Below are 20,413 nucleotides of genomic sequence, written 5' to 3' on the forward strand. Positions count from 1 at the left end.
GAGTTTCTCCTCTGTAGAGATTAGTCTAAGACTGGAGCCTAGACATACTTCCTTATTTCCTACTTCAGATCCTTTAGGGTGGTCAATACATCGTGGCAATCCATCTGCTCTTTAGAGCACAGCACCTGGCTTTCCCAGGGCGAACACCCCCCAGAAGACCAGGTGTTCCCCTTGGGGAGTCACAGACAGGGCCCATTCCCAGGAGTGCAGCCGATTTACACAGCCGGCCCCTTCAGAGTCCTTGCACCCTGTGTTCCTTTCACATTGGGCTGGAGATTCAGGGTCCTCCTCTCATCATACCTGTGTCATCTGTTGTTTTCTCTTTCAGGGCAACCCTGGCCATTCTCTTCTGTCCCTGCTGTAGACCCATCTACTTAATACCAAGCTTCTTCCTCAGCTGGGCCCTTTATCTGGTTCTTGGCTGCCTTAGATCAAAAAACAAAGGAGGTGCTCTGCCCACGCTTTTAAAATTTCTTGCTCTTTCACTTCTGTGGGATTGGTCAGCCCTTGCTGTATTATGCCTCACCTTGTGTTATAATTTTTGTTTCTTCTGTACATGTGTGCTTAAAGCCGACCTTTATGAGTCGTGTATAAACACAAGCTGCTGAGCGTCCCCTGTGTGGCTGCTTTAAAGCACTCTGTCTACTTTGTAGTTTCTTAAAGTAGAAGCTGAGGATATTGATTTGAGATCTTTTTTTCTAATAGTGTTTCAACTCTCAGTTTCTTAATTTTTTTCATTGTGCAGTTCAGTGACCTTAAGTACATTTGTATTATTTTGCAGTGTCAGCACCATTGATCTCCAGAACTCTTTGTTTTCCCAAACTAAAACTCAGTACCCTTCAGTCACTAGTTCCGTTTCTTTCTATTCCCGGGCCCCGGCAGCCACCATTCTACTTCCTGTGTCTATGAATTCGACCTTGTTAGGTACTTCATATAAGTAAATACAGACAATGTACGTCCTCCTGTGACTGGCTTATTTTCACTTAGTAGAGTATCCTCAAGATTCATCCGTGTTACAGCACGTGTCAGAATTTCTTTCCTTTTTGAAAAAATTTAGTTGTGGTAAAACACATAACATAAAATTCACTATTTTAACCATTTTTAAGGGTACAGTTCAGTCACTACTGTAGTTCAAGCTACTGAACTGAACTGTGTTTACTTTGTTGTGCAACACATCTCTGGAACTTTTCCTTGCAAAACTGGAACTCTGTCCATTGAGCAACTAACTGCCTATTTCCCCTACCCCCAGTGCCTTGCAGCCATTGTTCTAACTTTTGGTTTCTTTGAGTTTGACTACTTCGATCCTCCTGCTAGTGGAATCATACAGTTTTATGTCTTTCTATGACTGCCTTACTTCACTTAGTCTGATATCCTCAAGAATCATCCATGCTGTAATATGTGACAGGATTTCTTTTTTTTTTTTTCCCCCAAAGGCTAAATAATATTCCATTGTTTGTATAGGCCACATTTATTTATGCATTCATCTGTCAGTGGGCATTTGAATTGCTTCCACCTCTTGGTGATTGTGAATAACGCTGCAGTGAATGTGGATGTGCAAATAATCTCTTCAAGATCCTGCTTTTGGATCTAGACCTAGAAGTGGAGTTGCTGAATGATATGGTAGTTCTATTTTTAACTTTCTGAGGAATTTCCCTGCTGTTCTCCATAGCAGCTGGCCCATTTTATGTTCACACCGACAGTGTGCAAGGGTTCCAATTTCACTTTCTCCACATCCTCATCAGCACTTTGTTCCCCCCCCTTTTTTTTTAATTGAGCATCCTAATGAGTTTGAGGTGGTATCTAATTGCAGTTTGACTTGGGTTTCTGTAATGAATGGATGTTTAGGATCTTCTCATGTGCTTCTTAGGCATCGTATATTGTCTTTGGAGAAATATCTGTTTAAGTCCTTTGCCCATTTTTTAACTGAGCTGTTTGGTTTTTTGGTTGGTGTTGAGTTGTAGAAGTTCTTTGTATATTCTGGATATAAACCAGTATATGGTTTGCAAATATTTTCTCCCATTCTGTGGGTTGTCTTTACACTCTGTTGACAATGCTCTTTGATACATAGAAGTTTTTAATTTTGATAGTCTAATTTATATATTTTTGCTTTTGTCACTTGTGTTTTTGTGTCATGTCCAAGAAACCCATTCCAAGTCCACTGCTTTGAAGCTTTATCCCTATGTTTCCTTTATGGATTTTATAGTTTCAGCTCTGACGTGTAGGGATAGATTTCTCCTGAGGCCTCTTTCCTTGGGTTGCAGATAGCTGCCTTCTTGGCAGCTCTCCTATGGCTTTACTTTGTGTGCAGGCATCCCTGGTTTCTCTTCCTCTTATGAAGGATACCAGTCTTGCTGAATTAGGGCCCCACTCTTGTGACCTCATTTAATCTTAATTTCCTCTTTAAAGGCCCCATTTACAAATAGTCTCATTGAGGGTTGGGGCTTCCACATATGAATTTGTGGAGGACACAGTTCCGTCCATAATAATCACTATAGTCACTCCAATTCTCATACAGGTACTGTTTGCATTGTATATCTTTTTCCATCCTTTTGCTTTCAGCCTATTTATGTGTCTCAATCTAAAATAAGTCTCTCTCTCCTTTTTTTAAAAAAAATCTATTTATTTGAGAGAGAGAAAGCATGAGAGGGGGAAGGTCTGAGAGAAAAACAGACCCCCTGCTGAGCAGGGAACCTGATATGGGACTCGATCCCAGGACTCCAGGATCATGGCCTAAGCTGAAGGCAGTCACTCAACCGACTGAGCCACGCAGGCGTCCTAAAATAAGTCTCTTACTGAGAGCATACACTCGTATCTGGTATTTTTATCCAGTTTGACAATCTCTCCCTTGTGATAGGAATGGTTTTTTTTTTTGTTTTTATTTTATTTTATTTTATTTATTTATTTGTCAGAGAGAGAGAGAAAGAGAGTATGCCAGCCCAGGCAGACAGAGTGGTAGGCAGAGGCAGAGGCAGAAGCAGAGGGAGAAGCAGGCTCCCCGCTGAGCAAGGAGCCTGATGTGGGACTCGAACCCAGGACGCTAGGATCATGACCTGAGCCAAAGGCAGCCGCTTAACCAACTGAGCCACCCAGGTGTCCCAATAGGAATGTTTAATGAGGGATGCCTGGCTGGCTTAGTCAGTAGAGCATGTGACTTTTGATCTAGGGGTTGTGAGTTTGAGCTCCATGCTGGGTATAGGGATTACTTTAAAAAGTAAAATCTTAGAGTGTTTAATGAATTTGTACTTAATGTTGTTATTGATATAGTTGGGTTTCTCTCTGCCATTTTGCTGTTTCTGTATTTGTTTTGTTCTTCATCTTCTACATAAGATATGTATGTCTCATATGCAATTTTCTTTTGTTTGTATTTTACTATATTTTAAAATTATTTCTTAATAGTTGCTCTGGGTATTATAATATGCATCTTAATCCATCAAAAACTACTACTTCATTCCATACTTACTGTGCTTTAATATAGTTCCACTTCCTACCCCTTCCTTTGTCTTTATTATTATTATATATATCATGACTCTACATGTTTGAAAACTCAGTGATACAGTGTTATATCTATTGCTTTGTACAATTTGTATGTTTCTTTTAAAATATTTTTATTGAGCTTTGCCCAGTGGCAGTATCTTAGCCAATGAGGTTTATCTGTGGCACGATTGTTGCTAATTAAAATGTTTTTATTGAACTATAATTCACTTCATATACAGTTCACCCACTTGAAATGATTCAATAATTTTTTTGTATGGTCAGACACTTTTTTTTTTTTTGGTGCATGTATGGGGCCATTTCCTTGCTCTGAGATAGCTCAGTTCCTTCCTTTATCCTCTGTCCTATTATTGTCATATATATTACACCTCAGTATGTTACAAGCTCATCCATACAATTTTACAGTTGTGTGAATTGCTTTAAATTATTTGAGAAAAGAGAAAGTCTGTACTCTATTAGAATTATCTATGCAATTAGCTTCTGGTTTTTTTCCCCCCCTTGTTTGATGTCACTTAATTTTAGTCTAAAGAACTTTTTTTTACTCTTTTTTTAAGGTATACATAATGAATTGTCTGAGTCTTTTTTTAATTTGGGAGTGTATTTTACCTCCATTTTAGAATAATAGTTTTATAAAACAGAGAAATTTTCTTTCAGCACTTTGAATATGTCATCCCCTCTGTCCTTCGTTATTATTTTTTTTCCTTCGTTATTTTTGATGCAAAGTCAGCTGTTAATTTTACTATGCTTCCCCTGTGTTTGAGGAGTCCTTTTTCTCATTACTTTCAATATTTTCTGGTTTTCGGCTGTCAGTAGTTTGACTAAGATGTATCTAGGTATAGATCTCTCTGAATTTATCCTACTTGAGTTTATTGAACGTCTTGAATGTCAAATATTTTCATTGAACTTGGGAAATTTTCAACCATTATTTCTTTAAATATTTTTTCAGCTTTTTTTTCTCTCCTTCTGTGACTTTGTCCATTGGTACATGTGATAATGTCTTGCATTTTTCCCCCTTCCATCTCAGATTATCTTTTTTTCTTTTTTGAAGACTTTATTTATTTGACAGAGAGAGAAGCAGCGAGAGAGGAAACACAAGCAGTGGGAGAGGAAGAGGGAGAAGCAGGCTTCCTGACCAGCTGAGAGCCCAATATGGGGTTTGATCCCAGGACTCTGGGATCATCACCTGAGCGGAAGGCAGAAGCTTAACAGACTGAGCCACCCAGGTGTTCCCCCTCCCCGCTCCCAATCTCAGATTATCTTGAGTGAATTTTTCATTTCAGTTCTTGGAATTTTCAAATTTCCATTTGGTTCTTTTTCATAACTTGCATTTTTTTATTGATATTTTCTATTTGATGAGTTATTGTCATTATGCTTTCTTTTAATTCTTTATGATTTACTTTAGTTTTTGAACATTTTCGTGAGAGCTTTTTAAATGTCTGGCTCATTTGCCAGTTTGTTGCCTGGCCGAATATTTTTAGACTTCATGTTCTGTGATTTTGGCCTCTCCTGATTGTTTGCTACCAAGATTGCTATTGTTTTGAGAAAGCCGTAGAATTGGATTTTTCAGAGCCCTACTCTAAAGTTAGCCCCAGTGTTTAAAGCTTGTCTCATAATGATAGAGTTTGCCACAGAGAAAGGAGGAGGGGGAAATGGAGCGGACTGAGGCTTAAACAGCATCCACTGTTCTTACTGAGAGATTCAATAGATTTTTCTTGAACAAATGGCTTTTCAATATGTTGTATGTCTTCCATCAATTTTCAGTGTTGGGGAATGGTTGTTTTGATTGGAATTGCATTAATTATATAGATTTACTTGTGGAGGGTTGTAACTTTAACGCCATCAAGACCTCTAAGCTATGAACATTATATCTCTCCTTTATTGAAATCTTCTTTAATTTCCTTTTATAATGTCATATAATTTTTAGTTAAATTTGTCCTTATGTGTTTATTTTTTGAAGCTAGCATGATGGGCTTGAAATTCTCATTTTCTATTTTTTGCTGCTATTATATATAAATTTGTTTTGAGTCCTGTGGCCTTAACTAAATTCATTTAATAGTTTTGGTAGCTTTTTTGCAGATTCCTCAGCATCTCCTACATGCGCAATCATGTTGTCTGCAGAAAAACAGACAACATAGATGTTTTTTTCATAGATGCCCGTAATCTGCTTTAGGAAATTATTTTCATTACCTAATTTCCTGAGAGCCCTTATCATGAGAATCTGTTGAATTTTATTAAATACTTTTTGCATATTATTGAAATGATCATAGGCTTTTACTCATTCTATTAATATGATTAATTACACTGATAGGTCGTAGGGTGTTAATAAACTAGTCATAGTGCTGGGATAAATTTGAGTTGGTCATGATATATTATTATTTTACTTTATATATTTATTTTTTAAAGATTTATTTAGTTAGTTATTTGTCAGAGAGAGAGAGAGAGCACAAATAGGCAAAGTGTCAGGCAGAGGCAGAGAGAGAAGCAGGCTCCCCACTGAGCAAGGAGCCTGATGTGGTACTCCATCCCAGGACCCTGGGATCATGACCTGAGCCGAAGGCAGCAGCTTAACTGACTGAGCCACCCAGGTGCCCATGATATATTATTATTTTAGTAAATTGTTAATATTTTGTTAAGAGTTTTTGCTTCTGTGTTCTGATGGATATTGGTTTGTATTTCATGATATATTTTGTGTGGTTTTTGGAATCTGAGAAATATTGGTTTCCTGTAATGAATTAGAAAATATTTCTTTATAGGTTTTTTTGGAAGTTTTTATAAGATTAGGTTTATTTCTTTCCTAAATGCTGATATAATTCATGGGCCAAAAAGTTGGGAGTTTTTGTTGTTGTTTTTTAAGGAAATTATTGTAATTACAAATTTCTTCAGTTGCTAAAGGGCTAGATCAAATTTTCTACTTCTTCTTGGGTTGGTGTTTGTAATTTTTGCCTTTCAAAAAATTTTTCCTTTTTCTTAGGTTATCAAACCTTTTAGTACTAATATTCCCTTATTATGTTTTTAATGTTTGTATGATAGGTAGTGCTGTGCTCTCTTTCATTTTTTTATACTAATAATTTGTCTTTTTTTTCTTCCCTAGATTAACCTGGCTAGCAGTTTATCAATTTTATTGATCTCTCCAAAGAACTAGTTCTTGATTTTTTTTGAAACTTTTTGTTTTCTGTTTTCTTTGATTTTTTTTGTTCTTTTTAAGAAATTTCTCTATGCTTCAGGTTTAATTTGTTTTAATTAATAGTTTTTCAAGGTCAAAGGTTGGATTATTGATTAAGGTCTATTTTCTTTCTTTCTTTCTTTTTTTTTCCAATTTATTTATTTTCAGAAAAACATTATTCATTATTTTTTCGCCACACCCAGTGCTCCATGCAAGCCGTGCCCTCTATAATACCCACCACCTGGTACCCCAACCTCCCACCCCCCCCCGCCACTTCAAACCCCTCAGATTGTTTTTCAGAGTCCATAGTCTCTCATGGTTCACCTCCCCTTCCAATTTACCCAAATTCCCTTCTCCTCTCTAATGCCCCTTGTCCTCCATGCTATTTGTTATGCTCCACAAATAAGTGAAACCATATGATAATTGACTCTCTCTGCTTGACTTATTTCACTCAGCATAATCTCTTCCAGTCCTGTCCATGTTGCTACAAAAGTTGGGTATTCATCCTTTCTGATGGAGTCATAATACTCCATAGTGTATATGGACCACATCTTCCTTATCCATTCATCCGTTGAAGGGCATCTTTGTTCTTTCCATAGTTTGGTGACCGTGGCCATTGCTGCTATAAACATTGGGGTACAGATGGCCCTTCTTTTCACGACATCTGTGTCTTTGGGGTAAATACCCAGGAGTGCAATGGCAGGGTCATAGGGAAGCTCTATTTTTAATTTCTTGAGGAATCTCCACACTCTTCTCCAAAGAGGCTGCACCAATTTGCATTCCCACCAACAGTGTAAGAGGGTTCCCCTTTCTCCACATCCTCTCCAACACATGTTGTTGGAGAGGATGTGGAGAAAGGTCTATTTTCTTTACTAATACAGCCATTTAAAGCTATACTTTTATCTTTGTAACCGTTTTAGTTTCATGCGGCAAATTTTGGTATGTTTTTATTAGTAGTTCAAAATATTGTTTAATTTCTGTTAGAAATTAGTAGAATTTCTATTAAGGGGCACATAGGTGGCACAAAGGCCTCTGCCTTTGGCTCAGGTCATAATCCCAGGGTCCTGGGATTGAGCCCCAGAGTCGGGCTCTCTGCTCAGCAGGGAGCCTGCTTCCTCTTCTCTCTCTGCCTGCCTCTCTGCCTAGTTGTGATCTCTGTCAAATAAATAAATAAAATCTTTAAAAAAAAATTTCTATTCATAGAAATTTTGTCTTTGAACCAATGAATATTTAATTTTCAAGTAATTGGAAGTGTTGTTCTTCTAAGTGATTGGGATGTTTATGATCTGTTTCTGATTTATAATTTAATTTCATTTTGGTCATTGAATGTGTCCTATATGATTTGTCTTTTCAGATGTATTGAGACTTGCTTAATGGCTCTATGAATGGATTATCCCAGTAAATGCATTTAAAAATAATGTGTATTTTGCTACTGCTAGGTTTAGAGTCCTATAAATATCCAGTCATGGTGGTTGATAGTACTGTTCAGATCTGTGTTTTGCTGATTTTTGGCTAATTGTATCAGTTGCTGAGAGGGGTATCAAAATAACCAACTATGCTTGTGGAATTGTTCATTTCTCAGTTGTTGAGCACATACATACCAATGATCTTGTCTTCTGAACAATTGACCCTTTTATTATTATATGGTGGCCCTCTTTATCTCCTGTAGTATATTTACTTTCGAAATCTATTTTGCCCAATATTACATAAGCACTCAGGCCTTATGCTCACTGTTTGCATAGTATCTCTTTTTCTCTCCCATTTCCTTTTGACCTATACATCTTTATTTTCTGTCTGTGTAGATAGTATATATTTGGGTCCCTATTAACCATTCTGAAAATTTTGCCTTTAATTAGACTTCTTTTGAGAATATGGTCCACTTTCTTCTTCATGTATCAGGTAATTTTGGATTGTATCCTTAATATTATGAAATGCTAAGTTCTGGGGATTCTGGGTTCTGTTATTTTTCTCTGTTAAATGTTATTTCCACTGTTTTAGCAGGTCATTTTCTTGACTGGGTTTAGGTTGTAAACTTTTTTGGGTGGCAGCTCTGGTCTGCATTTAGATAGGTTGTATTTAAGAGACTGTTTTGAATCCTTTCTCAGCATCAATTAGACATGTGAACAGGCAGTTTGGGGATCTCTTCTTTTTTTTCCCTTGGAGGATTACTCCCACTTTCTTTAGTATTTCTGCCTCCCTGGCTTTTCCTTATTAATTCTCAAAGACAGACTATAGATTTTTCCATGTGTGCCCATGCTGCTTGTGTCCCCCTGTGGACTGTTATGTCCCAGCTGAAAAACCTTGGTGTGGGAACTTATTTGCATAGTTATTTCCTTTCCTCCAAGAGCATTCCCTATCTGAGTCTGTCAACTTTGGGTCACTCTCCAGTTCCGTCAGGCAGTTGCTTTTTTTTTTTTTTTTTTTTTAATATTTTATTATCCATTTTGAGAGAGAGTTCTAGCATGCATAAACAGGGGAGGGGCAGAGGGACAGAAAGAACCTCAAGTAGACGCCATGCCCAGCACAGAGCTCACTCTCATAACCCCAAGATCACAACCCAAGCTGAAATCAAAAGAGTCAGACACCCAACTGATGCAGCACCCTCAGCACCCACCCCCATCCTGGGCAGTTGCTTTTTATAGTTGTTTTCTGCAAGAAGGAGGGTGGTACTCTTTTAGGGTCTGGAAGTGGAAGTCTATCTTTTTCCATTCCTTTTTTTTTTTTTTTAAGACTTTATTAGAGAGAGAGTGTGTGAGCGAGAGAGCACAAGCAGGGGGAACACCAGAGGACCAGAGGGAGAGGGAGAAGCAGACTCCTCACAGAGCAGGGAGACCAATGTAGGGCTTAATCTCAGGACCCTAAGATTATGATCTGAGCCAAAGGCAGCCACTTAACCAACTGAGCCACCTAGGCACCCCTATCTTTTTCCATTCTTAAATCCCCTCACTTTCCAACATATGTTTCAATGAAACATAATTTTTTATCTTCTTTTCCTTTCCCCCTTCTTTTCCAATTTCATGTGTACTTACTCTTTTACACTCAGTTCAAATATTTTGTACATTCAGCTCAAACAAAAAGTTCAAGAGAATGGTATGAATAAGAAGTTGGGGCTCTTGTATTTAAAGAATTTTATAGCCCAAGTGCATGCTAAGTTATTAAATATAAAGGCTAAAACTACATACCTAATTGACTATTCAATTAGGACTATATTTTGACTATTCAAATAGAAATGAGTAACTATGAATATGAAAGCCAGATGTTATTAAAGATAAGCTGCAATGCATGTGATATCCCCAATGCATCAATTTTTCCTCCAGTTTTTACCATTTGGTATTTTAAATATTGTTCAGTTGGGTATAATTAAGTTATGTTAATACTGTTATGTATTATATATACTATTTTATATATATACATATATATATACACAAACACATACACACATACATATATCCTATTTTATGTGCATGAATGATATTGTCTTACTGTCTTCTTTATATCCAAGGTAAAATCCACTGATAGCTGCCTCTTCTTTATTAAATGCTTTGATGACACTATTCATGGCTTCAGGGTTCCTAAGAATAGTCTTCAACAGTCAAGAGAGGTAATCTTGTGGATTCATTTATCTTTCATAGAACTTAACATTTAAAAACAAAGAATATAAGATCAATTCAATAATATCTAAAATTTTGTTGACTGTACCGTTTTAATGGGGGTGATTATATGAAGCTTGAAATTGGGCTTATGTATTAATTTCTTTATCAACATGTACCTGCAGATATTTTCTGTTCATAATTATCTTTAATAATTTGATTTTGTGAATCATTTTCAGAAAAAAGTCCTGAATGATTATGTAGTCTGCCTCTTAATTTACAGGTGTAGAAACTGAAGCCAGTGAGATTGAAGTGCTCTCTCAAGGTCACGCAGCTTACAAGTGACAAAACTCGGCTTCAGCTTAGGTGTTCAGATTTATTACAATATAGTCTCAGCCTTCCTTTGTGGTAAATTGAACAACAGCAACAGGCAAGCAAATTGGGATTGATGTGACAGAAATTCATAGTGCAGTTTTTTAATGGACACTCCATATTCCTTTAGATCAAAGGAATATTTGTAGAAACTGTCTTGTTTTTTGTAAATTATGTAAGGGGTTAAAAGAATCTAGTTCCAAAGTGGTTAACTTTGGCCCTGCAAAGAACCCTACATGATCTAAAACCTGACTCTCTGACCATATCAGAAAGTGGTAAAATTTGACCTTGAGTAATGCTGTAAGAAATGAGAAGTAACACAGATATTTTTAGGGAAAATATTCTTTTTGTGAAATCACTTGATATTTTAAAAACGTTAGTAAAAGCTAAAGCATCAAGGCAATTGTTGGCTTTCTTATAACTTGATTACAAGTTAGTAAAACTGTATTTCTGGACATATTAGTATACAGTAGCATATCCAACAGTGTGGAAAGTCTATAATTTTAAGTGGAAAAAATTTCCACCCATTACTCAGCTTTTATAATGTGTATCTTTTTGAATCTGTAATATTTTCTCCACGTAATTTTAACTTTCTAAATCATTGGCATATTATCTCTTTTTTGAGTAAAAATGCATTTCACTTTTACTTCAATTTTTGGATTATTTCAGGACTGGCTGGAAGCAATAGAAGATCATTCTGCTTATAGCACTCACTACTGTTCCCAGGACCAGCTGAGTGATGACGAAGAGGAAGATGCAATTTCAGCTGTAGACTTGAAGGAATCCTTAGAGGTAATGGAAAAACCAAACTTGACTTTTATAGCTAACTCTGTCACCAAGAATTTTTTCAAATGTGAGATTTTGAAATTAAGAAATCTGACAGTGGAGGTAATAATGCTCTTTGTCCAGTAATATTTTATGCTATTTATAGTGTCTTTTATGATGATACTGTCAAATGTCTCCGTAGATAATGCTCTAAAGATAGGATCCTATGCCCAAATATCTTTTTCTTTTTTTTTTTAAAGATTTTATTTATTTATTTGAGAGAGAGAGTGTGAGAGAGAGCATGAGCGAGGAGAAGGTCAGAGAGCGAAGCAGACTCCCCATGGAGCTGGGAGCCTGATGTGGGACTCGATCCCGGGACTCCAGGATCACGCCCTGAGCTGAAGGCAGTCGTCCAACCAACTGCGCCACCCAGGCGTCCCCCAAATATCTTTTTCAGTTAAAACGTTTTCATTGCTGTAATCAGATTGTCATTCTGTTTGAAAACTGCTGCCAGTAGGGGGAGCGTGCAGAGTTTGACTTGCTGCCCTTTATGACTTCACTGCATATTTCAGAGTTTAAATAATGCAACCATAGTGATACCTATCCTGGCTGGTAGTTTCATTTAAAACCACTTGTAATCTGTAACTTCATTGATTAGAGGTAAGATAAAGCATCAGTAATAAAAGGACAGGCCTTTATCTGAAGTGACGTCAAAGTCTTAGCCATAGAGAAATACCAGTATGTGTTATTGAAATGAAATAGGTTTTTTGTTTCTTTGTTTTTTGTTTTTAAATCTGGGCATTAGTTTTCTGGCTGTGTCTTTTAAATGGGAATGGGGTTTGGAAGAATTAGAACTACAAAAGGTTGATGGATGATGGAGTTTCAATCTAAATAATTATGTCAGAACATATCAGTTTGCCTACTAAATTTAATCTCTTTTTTTTTTCCTAACTAAATGAAGTGGTTGCAGGATTTGAATGTTTCCATATCAGCAGCTTTAATGAGGTTAAGTTTGCTAATACCTAGGGAGTTTTATTGACTTAAGGACCTGTAAATGTAGAGATTTTGGATCTTTTGATCCCTAATTCTATTTTATGATGGAACATTAAAAAACTTGAGTTCTTCCATGTTTGGTTGAAGACCTTCCAGAATATATTGACATTTGCTTTACCAGTGCTACTTCTGTGTTTTGTTTTTTTTTTTAAGCCTAATGTATACAGTGACAACCATAAATACAATTTTCAGATCTGTGAACTTTGCAAAAATAACATCTACCAGAGCATCTAAATAATATTAAAACTGTTCGGGTAAATAAAGTTTACATATATATGGCCAGAATCATGTTAAACAAGTGAAAAAAAAAAACAAAAAACCCAAAACTGCTAAATATTTCAACTTTTAGTCAGTATTCCCTCCATGAAAAGTAGTCCTTTCCTATTTATCCTCAAAATAAGGTAAGTGATAAAACGTAGAAGGACTTAGAAAGCATACAAATCTTTCCTAGGATTATTATGGTAATTTTAAGACATTTTTAATGGAAGCTACGGGTAAAATAAAAGCATACTTACCCATATATCATTAAAAAAGTTTTTTTTGAAAAAAATGTTTCTTTGGTATAGTTTTCAGTTTTTCATGTTATCAACTTCAACTGTACCTTTTATTTTATTCACTTGAATATCATGCTCTTATGTTAACTTTAAAACCATTAAGTTTTTGCAACTTCTAGATTTTTATAGCACCTGAAGTCAGGGAGAGTTACAGCAGTGTTTAGCACTTTCATGTTTTGTAGGTTATAAACATGTTTCTGTCCAACAGATTTGAATGCTAATTCTGTGAATCTTGACTCTGTCTCAACTCCTGAAATTTGGTCCAAAAATAGGTTGAAATCTGAAATGAGCTGTGAAGTATGTTAAATTGTAGCTTGTGGTAGACTGGCTCCAGAATGCCTTTGATCACTGGATTCTTAAATTGTAAGGATATTCTGGGACCTGTTTGTGGAATGAAACCTATTCTAGATGTTTATAGACTTTCTAAAGGGAATTAGGAACTCTAGGGTTAGAATACTCTAAAACCATCTGAATTGGCATAAAACTAACCTTATTTCCTCAGCATGGTTTTGGACAAGACATTATGGGGGGGGATAGAATATCCACACTGAAAAAGTGGCCAGGTTATATGATGTTTTTGGTCTCATCTTATCTCCACCCAAAACGAGGACCTCCAAAAATTGAAAATGGCTTTTCGCTTATCTCTCTGTCACTGCCCTGAGGTTAGGTCTCCAGAGAGAAAAGTGTAAGAAAAACCATAGAAATATTTACCTTATGGTTGTTTCCTTAATGACAACTTGAAAACATTTCAAATATAAAAATAGGAAGACAAATTCAAGCACAGTGTTGGTGCAGAAATGCTGCCCAATACAATAGCTAGTAGACACATTTGGCTATTCAGACATAGAATTAAAAATTCAGCTCCTTTTAACTGAACACAGTTCAAATGCTCAGTAGTCACATGTGGCTACCACTTTGGACAGTACAGTGTAGAATGCTTCTATCGTTGTAGAGCGTACTATGGGACAAAACTGGGATAGGCTCTTAGATTCCGGGTGGCACAAGGAAAGTGAGGGTTTCATTTGTTGATATCTTGATTCTGTAGGATCTGAAGTCAGTGTTATAAGGATTTAATGAGCAGAAGATGCTAAATTTTAGTCAAATGAGAAAGTGATATCATACTTTCCTGATTTAAAGGTAAATGATGCCTGTTATTAAAATGAATGTACAGGAGGATGAATGTACATCAACATAGGGCTGATAAATATAAGATTGGCACATTCAATACAAGAGTGAGACAGATTTATATATATTGATATATCTAAGATTTATGGTTACGTGAAAAAGGCAAGGTAGAAAATGATGTATCTAATATGCTACTATTTGGGAGAAGAAGCAGGGTCTTACACACACATTTGTGTAGGCTTAGGTCATCCCTGGCATGATGAGAAATTATTAACAGTGGTTTCTTTGAGGCTAGTAAAGGGGGAAAGCAGGGACTCTAGGACTGATATGTGAGAGAGAACTGCCTTTCTTTATATAAATCCTTTCATTTAATTTTTTTAATTTTGTGTAAATATCTACTGCAAAATAGCACATTAGGAAGATTACAGAGCAGGGCCATAATGATCCCCAGGTCCCAAGAAGAATAAATGTGCTACGTATTGACTTAGATTGAGGGGAGATGGATTTGGCTGGAGGTAGGGAGCCTTGGAGGTGAGCCTTGGTGCACCAGTACTCACAATCCTGGCTGTTTTCTGCAAAGAGGAATGTCATCAGAGTTCTATAATATATTCTCTAAAAAGTTTCTGTACAATAAAATGAATGCATTTTATGTCTTCAGTTTGACATGTTCTGACAAATGTATATACCCTTTGTAACCACCACTTCTCTCAAGATAGAGACATTTTCATCATCTCCGAAAGTTCCCTAAGGACCTATTCCCTGGCAATGCACTTAACCTCCATCTCAGGCAACCACTGATCTGCTTTCTATCCTTATAGGTATCACTTTTGCCTGTTCTAGAATTGTGTGGAATTGGAATCATACTGTATGTGCTCATTGGAACCTGTCTTCTTTCATTCACTATGTTGTATCTGTAGTTTGTCCCTTTGAATTGCTTGAGTAGAGGCAGCTTGGTTCTGTTCTTAATTAACCAAATGTGGGTTGTAGCAAATAGCCTGGAATTTATGACCTCTCTCCTACCCCATTCAGTCCTCCTGAGCCCTTGGTAATACATATTTGAGCTGTTTTTCCAGGCCAGGGATAATAAAGTGGTTTAACATCAACTTAAACAAGCAAGAGCCAGTATCTGGGTGGGCAGTAGTAGGAGCAGGAGGCCTGCGCTGGGAACGTGCTCAGCTGCTCACCTGGGTGCCTCCTGCCCTCTGGGCCCCGAGTCTGTGGATGCCACTCTGTTCTTGAAAGTTACCTGTGCCCAGATAACTTTGGTTTAAAATATTGTCCTGCTTGGGCACTAGGTCATTGCTTAAGAGTTGTTTATGTAGAATTTTTAAAAAAATTAAAACCTAAAAACAATGCCTGACATAGGGTGAATGTCTTAGAAGTTAAGAATGGGACACCATGCTGGGCTTTGCAAAGAACTCCTGAACAGTAACCTTTCTAAATAGATTTCTAGGTTTACCTATTATAACCGGTAGCTGTTAAGGGGGAAATTATAGCAAATTGGAGGATGTGAACATATTATTTGTATTAATAACCTCTTTCCATTTGTTTTACCTTCAAAACCACACCAACCTAATTATAAAGCAGAATGTGTAGAGATCAGATCTTCTCCAGCTGACCTAATAGGTACCTTTTATCAAAACAAGTAAATCCTCCATCAGGGAAGCTCTTTTTTGTAATTGTCCATCAGGTAGATATGTTAAGGGAAGAGGAATGGGACTCAGGTATTTGAGGGTGATGTTATGGAGAACGTTCTTGTCTTTATTACCCCAGGAGCCCTAGCCTGTTCATTACAGATTCTCAGACTGGAGATGAAGCAAGTGCTTGCTTTTATGCATCCAGCTCACTTTTACCATAGAAAGGAAAAGAAAAGATGGCAGCATTGACTTGCATGTGGGCAGGAGGATTAACTATGTATAGAGTAGAAATGACAGTTTTCTTTTAATAAATCATAAGTGATACATTTGGTTGCAATGCCTGTTTCAGGTCCTTCAGATCAACCTCTTCTCTGCTTTCAACCTGTATTTGTGGGCTGTGTCCGCAAAAGTGACCCAGGACACCATTTCCCTTTCTTTGGTGCTTTAAATTGTGTAGTGTTAGGTATCTTCCCTCTTAAAAAAAAAAAAGTTATTATATTTTTTATGTTGTTAGAGCTCTCAACACAGAGTAATGTAGATTTTAAAGAGAACATTTCCTGTCACTAATGTGGTACCATGAATAATCCTGCTGTGGTTGAGCTGAGCATCATAAGCACTGAAAATTTTATAAGGCGAAAAAGGAGAAAAGCCTGGTTACCTGTGCCCTTTGTCATGTCGGACTGATTTAGGCGGAGCAAAAATGTTGAGTGATGAGCCAGTTGGGATTAGGAGTACAAAGTGGGGAATTCATAAGGATAAACAGTACTCTGCCTACAACAATGTGATTCTGATATTAGACTCAAGGTTATCAGAATAGACATTTTTCATTGCCATAACCAACTGACTTCACAATGATAATTTTCTTGCTTATTCTTCCTACTTCTTGAAAGTAAAACTAACATCAAAATTACATTGTTAGGGACAACGTGGCTCAGTTGGTTAAGCAGCTGCCTTCGGCTCAGGTCATGATCCCAGGGTCCTGGAATTGAGTCCCACATCGGGGACTCCCTCCTTGCTCGGCAGGGAGCCTGCTTCTCCCTCTGCCTCTGCCTGCCTCTCTGTCTGCCTGTGCTCACTCGCTCTCTCTCCCTCTGTCTCTGACAAATAAATAAATAAAATATTTTTAAAAAATTACATTGTTAATATAATCAATGTGATTACCCAACTTTTCATTTTCGACTTCTAAATCTTGACTAAGATGGGATGGAACTTGTGTCATTAAACACTGGGGATCTAAAATTAAGCTTTGATTTACTAAGAGAATGTCCTTACTGGTCTGCTTATGTGGACTTAGAGGGCTGAACGAAAATCTGCTGTGGTTTCTAAATACTACTACTATCTAGTTTTTTTAAAAAATATATTCTTAAGGAATGCATTTTATAATTCCCTGATGAATTTAATCAAGTCTACCAAAAGGATTAATTGGAAGAAATCTAACTCCTATGGATATGGAATAATGAGTTCTCAGAAACAGTGAGTCCAGTTGTATATTGTGTACATGACAAATGCTGAATGTATTTATAATTTAGAAAGATTTATTTTTTTAAATTTGTATTTGATTAAATGCAATATTCAATTTCTAAGGAAATTTTTTCATGCTTTTCTCTGTTAAGATGGATCTTAATTACTGTGGTATATCAACATATGAACTAAAAGTTTTGAAAGAAACAGTAAAACATATGTACTTTAAAAATCCTTTATTAATAAGTTTTAATTTTTCTTTTTGTTTTTGTTTTCCCAGAAAGCACAGACATGCCAACAGAAACTAGATAGGGAAATTTCTACCTTTCTGAAAATGATTAAGGAGTGTGACATGGCTAAAGGTAAAAAAAAAAAAAAAAAAAAAAAGTTGGGGGTCTAACTACCAAATAACACCTGCTATTTAACACAACCCATTATCCTAGATGTTGATCCTTTGTAGTTTTGTTTGCTATACATGTAGTTAATTTTCAGATTTGAATTCAAAATTATGTTTGTTAAGACTATTTAGCAGTTTTTAAAAAGCTACTTAAAATTTCTACTCATGGGGGAGAGTTGGTTTGTAGATTAATATTTTATTCTTTAACTTTTTCTTTAAAGTTAACATTTTGGGCTTATAAATTCATTTTGCCTGCATAATGAGACTCCTACTTATGAATTCAGAAGACTTGAATTTTAAACTGTCTTGGGTTTGAATTCTTGTTCTGCCACTTACCAGCTGTTACTTTGAACAGTACATGTAACTTCTCTGAGCCTGTTTCCCCATATGTAAATGAAGGGGTTGGTTGTTCTCAGGTCTTAGTCTTTAATGATTCTATGAATGTCTATATGACCTTTAGTGACTAATGGTTAATCTACCTTTCAGTAGTAACTTTTTATTTCTTCAGTCTCCACTGATTATGAATCATCAAGAGTCGACTGTAAATATTCCAAAAATCAAAATAACATATAATACATAATCAAAAATCCAATAAAAAATTATATATCTAGAAAAAAGTATTACTTTGTAAATTAAAAACTGTGTTTCTTAGACTTTAGACTCCTCACCATTGCTTTAGATTTCAGCTATGGTGGGTTTGTAAATAACTTCACTGAAATTTAATTGATTCAGTTGTCCATGAGTTTAACCATCAGTTTTAATCACAAACTAGTTTCCCTCTATGGACTTCTCAGTTTAGTTTATATATGCCCAGGGAATGCAAAGAAAAGCTAATGTTAGAATAAACTGAACACAGGTATTTTATCTCTGTCCAGATGGACCTTGGGCATCCCTTTGTTAGTTCCATAAACATTTATTTGTATTAACAGTGATAGCTTTGAGAAGGATAGCATTAAGTCATTTTGATTATTGTGGGCTGGAATATTATATTACTTAGCACTCTTCATCCTCAGTGAACTTTTTAAATAAGAGCAGCTTCATTAGATATAATTCACAATCTAAAATATATCCATGTGAAGTATACCCTTCAGTGGTTTTTAATATACTTAGAGTTATGCACCTGTGACCATCAAAGAGTTTTTAAAACACCATCTTCAAGAAATATCAAAAGTAAGAAGAGATACTGGGGTGCCAGGGTGGCTCAGTGGGTTAAGCCTCTGCCTTCGGCTCGGGTCATGATCTCAGGGTCCTGGGATCGAGTCCTGCATTGGGCTCTCTGTTCAGCTGAGAGCCCTCTTCCCCCTCTCTCTCTGCCTGTCTTTCTGACTACTTGTGATCTCTGTCTGTCAAATAAATAAATAAAATCTTAAAAAAAAAAGTAAAAAGATACTAATGACATTTAAAAGATGTAGGAAATGTCCAGAGTTAGATGAAATATAAGGATTAATTCCTTTAACATGGAACAAAGAAAGAAATTACATCAGAACTACAACCAAATTAAGTTTTGTTTTTTTTTTTTAAACTTTGAGTGAGATCTCTTCATTCAGATTATCCGTATGACCTGTCACTCATAACGATGGTATGCATCATTTGCATTTTTAGAGATACACACAATATTCAATATTACAAAAGAGCTATTTCAGACAGTGCCCTCTGGAAAACTTTGAGAGGTCTGGTGATGATCTGACAGTGCTATTTCATATATCTACAATGAAATTCAATAGATTTATACACAAACAACTGTAAACATTATTTTCTGCAGGTGTAGATAGATAAATCTGCATATTATATAAATTTTTTTTTTAAGATTTTATTTTATTTATTTGAGAGAGAGAGACAGTGAGAGAGAGCATGAGCGAGGAGAAGGTCAGAGGGAGAAGCAGACTCCCCATGGAGCTGGGAGCCTGATGTGGGACTCGATCCCGGGACTCCAGGATCACGCCCTGAGCCGGAGGCAGTCATTTAACCAACTGCGCCACCCAGGCATCCCAAATCTGCATATTATATAAATAGTAAATGGGGTTAAGATGATTTCATGAGTGGAATTAAAGAGTTGAAGATAACTGTGTTACCTTAATGCCGAGTGATTGTGCAGAGCAATCTTGCAACGTGTGTTTTGTTGCTCATATATAGTAGTTGATAAATACACATCCTGCTCCATACCATGTATACACAGTTTGCCAATAACATCTCAAAATGAAGAACCACAGTGTTCCTGGATAAAATCTAGACCTTGTGGTTATGATTGTTAGTTGTCTTATCTTGTAAGACAAAATTATGTGAACTTGAAGACTCCTCTCTTAGCGTCTTATTCCAACTTCTGCCATACTGGTTTGGCTCTGTGTCCCGTCAAATCCAGGTCACTGCAACAGCCTCCCCTGTGGTCTTCCTGCCTTCTGGGACTCTATGCGTTCCATCCCTAAAGGGAATCCAAGCTTTTTAGGAACTCCTACATCTCAGATTCTGTGAAAATACTGCATTATTCCTTCTAGATTAATTTTAGAATAGTACTTTTTTGATCATAAAATTTTTTCCCATTGGGAAAAGAAAAAGTTTCATGGGTCTTTGAAATTATAGAATAAAATACAGACTGTTTATCTTGTCATTTCAAAACTGTCAGAGCCCAATCACAAACGCATTTTTCAGTTTATTTACACTTATAGATCTTCCTCAACTTAATAATGGGGTTATGTCCTGATAAGCCCATTGTAAATTGAAAATGTTCTAAGTCGAAAATGCATTTAATATATCACCTACAGAACATCATAACTTAGCCTAGCCTACCTTAAACATGCTCTGTACAT

The 20,413-nt window shown here is 36.4% G+C and overlaps 1 protein-coding gene and 1 non-coding gene across 3 annotated transcripts in view; both read left to right on the forward strand.

Moving 5' to 3' along the window:
* Positions 1 to 20,413, forward strand: part of OSBPL1A (oxysterol binding protein like 1A) — a 242,145-nt gene that overhangs the window by 83,960 nt on the left and 137,772 nt on the right. For both annotated transcript variants that reach the window (XM_044243255.1, XM_044243256.1), the window contains 3 exons: positions 10,158 to 10,256; positions 11,287 to 11,409; positions 17,493 to 17,574. In XM_044243255.1, the coding sequence (XP_044099190.1) occupies positions 10,158 to 10,256; positions 11,287 to 11,409; positions 17,493 to 17,574 (304 nt within the window). The remainder of the gene's footprint in view (positions 1 to 10,157; positions 10,257 to 11,286; positions 11,410 to 17,492; positions 17,575 to 20,413) is intronic.
* LOC122903761 lies at positions 3,612 to 3,759 on the forward strand. Its single transcript, XR_006383998.1, has one exon. It is a non-coding gene; the product is annotated as a U4 spliceosomal RNA (small nuclear RNA).

The sequence above is a fragment of the Neovison vison genome, chromosome 3 (assembly GCF_020171115.1).
Source record: "Neovison vison isolate M4711 chromosome 3, ASM_NN_V1, whole genome shotgun sequence".
Classification (NCBI taxonomy): domain Eukaryota; kingdom Metazoa; phylum Chordata; class Mammalia; order Carnivora; family Mustelidae; genus Neogale; species Neogale vison.